This window comes from Melanaphis sacchari, unplaced genomic scaffold (assembly GCF_002803265.2).
Source record: "Melanaphis sacchari strain LSU unplaced genomic scaffold, SCAv2.0 Contig31_pilon_pilon, whole genome shotgun sequence".
Lineage (NCBI taxonomy): Eukaryota > Metazoa > Arthropoda > Insecta > Hemiptera > Aphididae > Melanaphis > Melanaphis sacchari.
The window spans coordinates 737899-749256 of record NW_020271193.1 but is presented as its reverse complement, the minus strand read 5'-3'; the positions used below and the strand labels follow the sequence as shown (position 1 = coordinate 749256).

The 11358-nt window shown below is 26.7% G+C and overlaps 1 protein-coding gene across 3 annotated transcripts; it reads left to right on the top strand.

Moving 5' to 3' along the window:
* Positions 1–1421: 1421 nt before the first annotated feature.
* LOC112596474 (arylsulfatase B-like) lies at positions 1422–11138 on the top strand. Of its 3 annotated transcripts, XM_025342172.1 has the most exons (10): positions 1565–1772; positions 1836–1984; positions 2784–2943; positions 3740–3810; positions 3894–4046; positions 4119–4386; positions 5869–6035; positions 7453–7588; positions 9393–9548; positions 10554–11138. In XM_025342172.1, exons 2-10 carry the CDS (start codon positions 1853–1855, stop codon positions 11108–11110), a joined length of 1800 nt encoding a protein of 599 aa, XP_025197957.1. In that variant the 5' UTR covers positions 1565–1772; positions 1836–1852; the 3' UTR covers positions 11111–11138. The 3 variants fall into 3 exon arrangements, with proteins under 3 accessions (XP_025197959.1, XP_025197957.1, XP_025197958.1); XM_025342174.1 differs by lacking the exons at positions 1565–1772; positions 1836–1984 and adding an exon at positions 1422–1503; XM_025342173.1 differs by lacking the exons at positions 1565–1772; positions 1836–1984 and adding an exon at positions 2430–2534.
* Positions 11139–11358: the final 220 nt, after the last annotated feature.

The following is an 11358-nucleotide window of genomic DNA, read 5'->3' as shown; positions in this document are numbered from 1 at the left end:
AGTAGAATTTTTTTAATTTTGCATACAAAATGTTACAAAAATAAAATTGAAAATGTTCAATAGAAATAAAGTTATTGCAATTGTCATTTCATCGTGAAATACTCTGTATAGGTAATATAAATAGGCATATTCAAAATGTATTCAAATTATTTTGATTTTTAGAATTTTTTAGTATAAGTACTTAAGGTATTTTGGACAATATTTTCAAATACTCGAATTTTTCATGTAATTTAATAAATTTCCTGACGGTTGTAATACAAATATGTTTTTTCTAAATTTTAACCTCTTTTTTATTATAAATTATTAAGGAGAAGATTCTTTTAGAAAATATTGATGTTGATGTTAATCGAATTTTAAACAATTTTTCCTAAATTGTAAAGTTAACTTGAAATACTGTAGAAAGTATATTAAAGACTTAAAGTTATAACACTTATAACCAGGGCTTCTAAACGGTTAAAACCGTTTTTGTTATTTTAACCGGTTTTATTGAAAAATTGATACAAACGAAAATAAAAGTGGGACTACTATTAATTATTTTATAGAATAAAAACCAAATAGTTAATCAGAAATATTTTTAGTTATCGAATGAAAATAAATAAATTTTTAATTATAAATTAATACTTAATTTTAAACATTTTGTTTGTAAGGTATGAAAAAAATGATAGTTGTATGCAATCGCGGTCAAAGGCCATGGTCACAATCATGATAACGATCGTTGATTTTTTTAATTAATTATTTTATAATTATGACAACACATTGTCAGAGTTATAAAGTTGATATTAAATATTAATTTATATATTTTTAAAGGAAAAAAATTAACCGGTTTTATTAATATTTGAAAACCAATTTTAAAAAACTATAAAATATGAGATCAATATTAACCAGTTTTTAAAACCAAAAAAAAATAGTAGAATCTTGGTAATCCGGCTGTATTATAACCTATGTCCTATATGTATCAATATGTATTTATAAATTTACTATCGTAAACGATAAACCTTTAGATAAAACTAAGTAATAACAGATTAAATCCTAATAAACAAAAAACAAAACTGCTCTCAACCTAAAAGATTTTTAAATCATTTTTTAATACGAGTAAAAATGTAAAATTCAATAAGTAAAAATGCGTTTTTTTGTGAACTCCCCACTAATCTGGCGTTTTTGTTAATCCGGCAGTAGCGTGGTCTGATATATGTCGAATTACCGAGATTCTACTGTATAAGTACCTACATATTTAATAACATCATGTTTACGAGTATATATTGTTAGAAGTAATATATTTGTACTTCGCGGATTCAGAAATTGATAAAAACAATTTTCCCCTTCTCCGTATAAATTTATAAATTATAATATTTAAAGCGCATACACGTATACCTGTATTAAATAATTAGCACCTTCAGACTTCATTTATTACTGTATTTAGTATATTGTGTTCAAAATGTAAAGTATAGTATATTATTTTAAATCGTATTATTTGTTACCACAACTTCTTTGGTTTTACGCATGGTATGCCAGATCACTTGATGTTGATATAAACAATTAAATCTTATGGTTTATTTTGATTCTTAAAGATAATATTGTCAGTACAATATATTAGATATATAGGCGTCATTGTTATAATAAATTATATTGTGACATTGATAGTTCAATATCTGACCTCATTCAATTTATAAATTATACCTAGTTAACATTTACCGCAACACGTAGTGTATTTTCAAGTTATATCTATAGTGCCTACCTACAAAATCTATTGTATAAATTACAAAGAGTACAAAGTAATTTCGTTTTTATTTTTTATAACATATTGCCACATCATTTATACATAATATACACTTCAGATCACTTCGCAGTTACCATGAGTGTGTTCATTAGTTATTCTACTTATATCTTAATCATACTTGTATTTTCATTATTATCTGACTGCAGTATTTTACAAGAACCTAATAAAAAACAACCACATATCATTATTATCGTTGCTGACGATTTGGTGAGTTCTCCTTTCAATACTGGAATAATATTATTATTTATAATGTATAATATTATCGCAGATATTACTTATAAAGACTAATGTTAGTAGTACATCCAAATAACAAAAAGTTCATTTTTTTGAATAATACAAAATCAATTCGAAGTACCTATTTTTTTTTCCGTATCTTTAAATTTAATATTTTGTTAGATTGTACGCCTCATTATAATTTTTAAACATTTTCACATAACTAATTTTAAAATATTTAAAAAAAAAAAAAAAACGAAAAATTGTATGTTACATTCTATACTTCATATCTATTAGATAAGTTGACGGTTAAGTTTTTATTTGTGACACAAATTTTCATTTTTAATAACATGTAATAAATATTTTTGAAACGAACCAAATAAATAAATTCAACATTTCCCGCCATTAGTTAATTTTTTTCACGTATACCCCTTGAGATTATCTCGCGTACCCCTGCCGGTTGAGAATCACTGCTATAGACTATAGCTGCTGCCTGCCAGCTGGTAGTAATTAGGTAATGGAGTATTCAGGATTACATTTGAGGGTAAGGGGTATAAAATCAGATTATTTAATGAAAATATAAAATCTAATAATAATTTTTTTTATAATGACTTTATTGTAAATACTAATATATTGCATAGTTTACTGTACACAATGTAAACATAAAATGTAGGTACAAAACTTGAGAAATAATAGTACTTACTTAGGTGATTATATGGCTACATTAGTACAGTAGTGAACCGTAAATGTGTATATCTGTATATGTAAATATTATGTTTTTATATATTAATAGGGATGGAACGATGTTGGTTTTCATGGATCAATTCAAATACCCACACCAAATATTGATGCTTTGGCGTATAATGGTGTAATATTAAATCGCCATTATGTTCAACCTACTTGTACTCCATCGAGAGCTGCTTTGCTTACCGGAAAATATCCGATTCGATATGGTAATATGAAATTATTGCATACTCATCCATATTATTTCGTACTCCATTACTATATATAAATAGTTTATTTTATTATTTAGGTAATTTATTAATACAATGTCATTTTAATATGACGTGAAATGTATTTCTTAATTCTTAATTTATTGTAATTTTTTAACCTATTTTAAATTATGTTACACTTATAATTTTTACTTTCGTGAATTAGTGAAATGTAAATTGACTATTTCAACTAAAGATGGGTGAAAATTAAGTTTTTATGAATTCGAGTTCAATACTGCATGATTTTTATCTCAAAATGAAAATAGAATCTTTTTAAATTTTTTTTTTCAAATTCATGTATTTTAAAAGAAGATATAATAGTAGTAGAAATATTTTTACACTTAATAAAAAATAAATAATAAATCAATCAGTTGTCGTAGGTAATCAAACATTTTGTACTCAATTATGCTCAAATTATTCGAAATGTTCAAATTTATACCTTAGACCAGCGGCTCCCAAACTTTTTTTCCGCGGTGCCATTTTAGGGGCATCAAGTTAGCCACGGTGCCCTGCTGTATATAACATGAAAGAAAGAACAAAAAAAGTACTCATTGAGAACTAATGAAACGTAGACCGCGATGCCCCCAGAAAATGCTCACGGTGCCCCTAGGGCACCGCGGTGCACAGTTTGGGAACCGCTGCCTTAGACTATTCTCAAATTTTTGTGAGTTTGAGATTTTGAAAAGATTGGAACCTCATCACTATTTAGTAGTTTTAACACAAAGTGTATTGTCTTATTTTGTGTTTTACATTTAAGGCCTTCAAGGATTACCTATTATTGCTGGTGTACCCTTAGCACTCCCGTTAACAGAAAAAATTTTACCAGAAGTAAATATAATATGATGGAAAATATTATGACTACATTAGTAGTTTTTTATGTAATTACAGCTGACTAATTGTAGAAAATTTAGTATTTAAAAGATTTAGGTTATTCAACTCATTTGGTTGGTAAATGGCATTTGGGTGCTAACAAAATAAATCAGACCCCTTTGAAAAGGGGATTCGACAGTCATTTCGGCTATTGGAACGGATTCATTAGTTATAGGAACAGTACGCATTCTACGGTGAATAAAAGTTTAAAAATTATAATTATTCATAAATAGTAATTTGTTTTTTGAACAAATATTATTAAACAGGGATTAATGAGTGGCAAAGATGCTAGACGCGGATTCAAAAGAGCAGGAGATGAGATGGTTGATCAATATGCAACAGACATTTTCACCAACGAAGCTAATAAAGTTATAAAGTTGTGTAAAAATCAGGGAAAACCAATGTTTTTAATGGTTAGTCATTTAGCAGTTCATACTGGAGTACCTGGACCAAATATCTTGGAAGTTCTAAATAAAACACATAACGATATAAAATTTAATTATATTGAAAATAAAAAAAGAAGACTTTTTGCAGGTAAAAAGTAATAGTTAAAATTTTTGAAAATTTAATGTAACAAAATCATATAATAGTCATGGATACTAATAAAAATTTACAATTTCTACTATATATAATTGTTAGGTTAGGTTAGGTTAGGTTAGTGTTATATAAATTTGACTTTCTAAAACGTTTAAGAGAACGCTACATAGTAATGTGTTGTATCCGTCTTATAAACGAACAACACAGCAAATTTGCATTAGTATAGAACCAATTTTGTGTGTTTAGCTTAAAATATATTAGAGTAAAATTACGTGCTATCAAACTTAAAGGTAAGAATATTATCTATGTTTGTACGTAGGGTTTTTACGATATTTTAAATTTTAACTAAGTTAAGAACATTTTAAAATTGTTATATTTTACGTACTCATAACTCGCTTAAAATTTAAAATAGATGTCGTAAAAACTACGTAAAATTGTATAAACATAGATTATGTTCTTACCTTTAAGTTTGAAAACAGGTCATTTCACTCCAATATTTAAGCTAAATACAAAACTTGTTCTATTGACTGAAATTTTACTATGTTGTACGTTTATAAGATGTAGACAACATGCACATATGAATGTGGTGTTCTTTTGGCTTTTAATAAAGACGAAATTCAAATCGTAATACAAAAGTACACAATCAATGAACAAAACTGGTTAAGTGACGTTTAAAATATTTAAAAATAGGTGTAAAATTACAAGATACATATTTTATATTTTGATAGTTTTCAAAGTTAATGTTTGAAATTAAAAATATGTTTTATATACAAATTTCTAACATTCAAAAATTATTATTTATTTTATTAAATATGGACCTATATCCGTGTACAGATAGACACTAACTGCAAACTACTTATATGCTATTCTATACAATAGTTCTGGAGTGTTAGTAATTTGTTTGATTTAGATTTTTTATTTGACCTAAGAATTATAATAAATTTCAAATAATGATTATTTAGATTATAAGTATGACGTATGTTTATTGACGTTTTCAATTACATAAATGAAATATACTTAAAATTTTATGAAAAAGTTCCAAAAAGCTGAAAATGTTTACTAATTAGATTACTTGATCAAACAGCACTTAAAATAATTATTTTTACCGTTAAATTGTATCGTTTGATACTTTATGCGTATCAAAGTCAAGAACTATATTTCTACAAAAATTGTTCTACTAACACTATTTATTAGTGGTTTATTTTGGAAGAATATCCTTTATGTTTGGACATGGACTTAAAAAAGTAACTTCGTGTATAAGTATTTTACTTATGTCTATTAAAATATTTATATTCAAACTGCAAAAATGAAATCAATTTTATTAGATTCAACATGTTTCGAGTTAAATTTTGGACACCCCTCGAAAAATCACCCAAAATACACCACTAATAACTAGATTTGACACATTACGCTTATCTATATTTTATTAATTATATTTTATACAGAAATAAATATTTATTTAATAATAAATAATTCTAGGAATGTTGACTTCATTAGACGAATCTGTTGGTAGTATCATTGAGTCATTGGATAATAATAGAATGTTAGAAGATTCAATCGTGTTGTTTATATCTGATAACGGTGCACCGGCTGATGATCCAATATGGGGTTATGAAAATTCAGGATCTAATTGGCCATTACGAGGAGTATATTTAATTATGTTCTATTATAAACTTAAGTCATTTTTTTATTTGAGTGGCAATAATATCATAATTTAAAACAAAATTTAGTATTTTACCATACAAACTTGGTTAAAATCTTTTTTGGGTATTCACAATACATCTGGTTTATAGAATAAAAATAGTATATTGTATTTAGCTATATAATTGATAAAGTATGTTTTTTTTGCAATCGTCATTTCTAAAATCGAAATCATAAATGTGTAGTCTTTGTTTTTTGATGTAACCAAAAAATTGATAAGGCTAAAAAATTAATGATCACAAAATTAATGTGCACACATTATTTTATTATCGAGTACCTACTATCCATATCAAAAAATTACAATTACGTAGTCTAAATGCACGAAAATTTACGATTTATCTATAAAATAAACTATGTGGCTTATCTGTACTATTTAAAAATAAATTATTTTATAATTCCATAACTATAGGTAGTATTGGTACTTCAAGTACCTACTTAAAAATTTACATAAGTTACTTAATAAAATACAAATAAAAAAAATAAATATTTAGTTTTGAAAAATAAAATATACTTAATCTGTTTGTAATAATTACATTTTTATTATCATTTTTTTTTTATAAAAACCAAATGATTCAAAAAATATATAAATAATTTTGACACAGTTTCTTCATTTGACATGTATACAAAATACACGTATAATAAGTATAATTTTAATAAATTGAAGCCTAGACCTAACATAATTCAAATTGTTATAATGAATTGACTTATATTTCATCTTTTCATTGAATTATTTTTGATTACTGCATTTAATCCTGTTAAATGTATAAAATATATGAGAATAATTTATACTGTTGATAATAGTATAATATCTAGGAACAGTGGCGTATCCAGGATTTTTTTTAGGGAACACTGTCTAAAATTTTACCATATGTACTACCTACTACCAAAAACAAAAAAATAAAATAAACCAAATATTTAATGTTTATAGTGCAAATAATTTGTTTATATTTTCAGTCAGTCATTAAGTTATAATGATAAATAGTAATAGTTATTTAATAATAAAAACGGGTTAATCCCAACAAAATTATAAGTGTATGTAATGCTGGTATAAGAGTATTATTGTAGTATGCGTTCATGCATACAAATAAATTTAAATCTTTAAAACAAAATCTAGTAAATAAGGTCAACGAGGGGGGCATGGCCCCCGTGCCCCCCCTGGATACGCCACTGTCTAGGAATAATATAGGGTATAAACTTATACTTACCTATTATTAATATCTTCTTCCATACCATCGTGGCTTATTTTTTGGTGGTGGTATGTTACTACTTTATTTTATAGTGATCATTGATCATAATCTAAAACTAGTATTTGGTGTGAAAAAAATCTTTTATAATAATATAAATAAAATTTAATGTATTTAGGAAAAAGGAGCAGTACTTGACGGCGGAGTACGTGGAGTAGCTGCTATATGGAGTCCGTGGTTGAAAAAGAAACATAGAATTTCTGAAAATTTGTTTCATATAACCGATTGGTTGCCTACCTTATATACAGCTGCAGGTAAATATAATATTATAGTATGCTGCTTTAATATTATGAAACATTTGAATCGAGAAATCAGTAAATTATTCGATATTTTCGATCCTTATAAATTATAATATAATTATACATCTATACGACTATACGTCAACATAATATAACATTATTTTTTTTCATTATAATAATCTACAATCTTTACAATTTTTGTACACAAGTAGGTTTGATAAGTGACCAATAATTATAGTTAACAGTGGTTCTTAAGAATAGGGAAGATATCAATTGGCCATTGATGACATCCTTCGAAGTGAAAAATAACAAAAAAAAAAAAAAAATAAATAATAATAATAAAAGTGAAAGAAGAAAAAATAACAACAATGAATCTTATAGTTAAGGCGATGTTACTCAATATAGTAACCTAGAACTTATGTTGCTTGGATACGAATTAAAGAAGGAGATCCCTACACCATTTTCTTTTAAATCTATGGAACGGGTTATCTGGAAGTGAGTTCGTTGATTATTTAAAGATTAATGGATTGGTGTTGTTATTGTGAAATCAGGTGAAATATAATTTGAACATTTGGTTAAGATTTTGGATTTTAAGATGTTTCTGGAGATTGTTATTGGTTATGTACCAGGGTACAGAATAAACTAGGCGAAGGTATATTAACTGAAAAGTTTTAATTTTTCGGGTGTTAGGAGATTTAGCTGCACCCCATAATTGAACGCCATAGGTCAACAGTAGCCTGAGTAAGGACTTCCAAATTAGTAGTTTGGTATTATTATTCATTTAACATTTCAGTAGAGGTATAAGGAGGTGAAGACGGGTTTTAAGAGCTTTTCGTTTAGCTTTTAGATGAGGATTCCAGGTTAGTTTACTATCGAGGTTAAGACCAATATATTTAACTTTTAAATAAATGGATATTGACATGTTGTTCATTGTGACTTTAGGAAAAGTTTCTTTTTTCAGGGATAATGTGATAAAAGAGGACTTAGATTCGTTAATTTTGATTTTCTATCTTTTTTTACCAAAATTCAATTATATTAAGATGTCTTTGTAAAATACTAGATATTATAAGATTGGATTTTTATTGGAAGCCAAAATTACCGTGTCATCCGTGTAGGAAGTAGGAACCAAGTTCAGTAAAGGAAGTCTTAGGAATGTAGTGTATAAATTAACTTAAAAAATTTCTAAGTTAAAGGGTAATAAGATAAACGTAACATTGCGTTGTAGATATAGGAAAGTAATATACAGTAGAATCTCGGTAATCCGGCGTTTTCGTTAATCCGACAGTAGCGTGGTCTGATATGTGTCGGATTACCGAGATTCTACTGTAATCACTTTTTTGAGTAGATTTTGGCAGTACGATTTGTGATGCGATCGAACCCGGAAGTTTTTCTGCTATGGAGTTTTTTAATAATAAATTCAATTTCTCCGGTACTAGTGTGTTTAGCTGGAATATAACATTAATCATAAAAGTATATAATATTATTATTAATAATAATTACAATTTAGCACTCTACATAAGTTTATCATTTTCTTATAATATAATTGTGCGTTAAAGTGGAAAAAGCATATTCAGTCATTATTAATAAGGTACTAATAAGTTAATTTTTAGTTTTGACCTCTTTAAAGTACAAAATAGATCCAATGTTGCTATCTATAAATCACCCTTAAAGTTGAAAATCATTTTATCAACTATATATATCGTGTATTCGTGTATATAGGCAAAAGAAGCACATATATTATTGTAAATTTAATTTAATACATTTATCACTTCGCTCAAAAAGTTACAAAATATATTATTTAAATTTTTTAATATTTAAGGTGGTAATTTTGATAATTTGGGTCAAATTGATGGTGTTGATCAGTGGGAGAGTTTGACCGAAACTTCAAAACGTATAAGATCAATGGCTTTAATTAATATAGATGAAACAAGTGGAGAAGAAGCATTGATTTTCAACAATTGGAAAGTCGTAAAAAGTAAGCGTTTTTAATTTTATAAGTACCTAAAACTAATCTAAATGGGTTAAATATGCTGATTATAAATAGGGCCTCACAAAGGGAGGGGATGATTGGACCTGAAGTTCAGAAATCATCTATATTTTAAAGGCACGTTGAAATTAATTCGTAATTTTTGAATGTTTTTATATACATATTATTTTATAATTCATGTTTATATATTTTTAATATTTTGTCATTTTAATATTTTAATTTATGGGTTAACTATTAATTTCTAAAAAATTATATAGGGGTAAATATATCGCTTGTAATGGGATGTAAGTTGTAACTATTTTCAATTAAAAAGATTAGATTTGTTTATCTGTTATCTCAATCCAAGCTAGATTTGATTATTATTGTTCTATACGCTGGATCAATCAAATACCGAATCTAAATCATTTAAAAAGTATTGTAAATAAAAGAAGACATTATTCTCAAAATTCTTACAATTCTTGAATTACTTATAAATAATTCATGGAAAATTGTATTATTAAATATTTTGTTAAGGGACCCGCAAAAATATTTAATATTAAGATCTAAAATGTGGTAGCTGGTTATAGGTAATAGGTATATTTCCTTAACGCTCTATGTATGTTTTAAGTTATAAAGGTAACAGTGAGTTAACATAATGGGAACATTGGCTATTTTTATGACATAAAGGCAGAAAGAAAATATGATAAAAAACTCCAACTAGTATACGAAAGATATTGTAATAATTATTAAACTAACTACTATCTATGAGTATTTTTGTCAATTTGTTTCTTTTAATGCTTTTAGAAACATTATAAATTTATTTAAAAAATATAATACTTTATTATACCTATTACCAATCATTACTATCAAAATTAAAATTTACAATGATTTACTATATTTATGAATTTATTATTATTAAATGGTAATGCGGGGAAGGGACAAATACCCAAAACCCTCCTAACTACTCCACTAGATTCACTACACGTAATTTCATAATTCAATTAAATTTTTAAGGTAATCGCACAAGTGACATTGTCTATTTCCTGAAATACAGCGGTGAACCCGGAAACATAGGACCGGACTATAATATGAATGCCGTCGCAGATAGTCTGACTGGTTCGCTTTTATCGAAAATTAACTGTTTAGCGTCTAAAGCAGACTGCATGGACACGTTGACTACATACGATTTGTTTTATAACATTCGTTCCCAGGCCAAAATTGATGGCAAATGTACCCAACGAATCTCTGACTCAGATCCTAACGGGCGTTATGAATGTTTTGATAGCCCTTGCTTGTTCGATATACAGAAAGACCCTTGCGAATATCAAAACATAGCCAGTGGACATCCGGAAGTTCTTAACATGACGGTAGATATGTTGGTACAATTCAGAAAAGAACTTACGATGCAAAACAATCAGAAAATCGATCTCGAGGCAGACCCTAAATTTTTTGACGGTTATTGGGATACGTGGATGGAAAAATCTGACGGTTCGATTTTATTCGGTGGAAGATTACAGTCGCGCGTTATTTTAATTTCAATGATGTGTTTTTATTATTATTTTATAATTTGATGACATTTTGTCATATATATACATATATTTATACATATTGCTTCAAAGTTCAAAACAAAATGCATAAGCATAAAATAATATATACTTCGTATATAGCGGTATACTATAAATTCAATCATTAAAATATATATGTTTATACTTGAATATTTATAATATGGTGATATTAATATTATTTTTATTATGTAGATACACCGATATAGCTTTACATATTTCAATGAATTTTTTTTCTTCGAGAAGGTCATCTTTTT

Bases quoted from the DNA above. Each gene is read 5' to 3' on its own strand.
- LOC112596474 (XM_025342172.1), top strand. From the start codon at position 1,853: ATGAGTGTGTTCATTAGTTATTCTACTTATATCTTAATCATACTTGTA. The intron at 2,944-3,739 runs GTAATATGAAAT...TTTACATTTAAG, and splicing joins AAAATATCCGATTCGATATG to GCCTTCAAGGATTACCTATT. The intron at 4,387-5,868 runs GTAAAAAGTAAT...AAATAATTCTAG, and splicing joins AAAAAGAAGACTTTTTGCAG to GAATGTTGACTTCATTAGAC.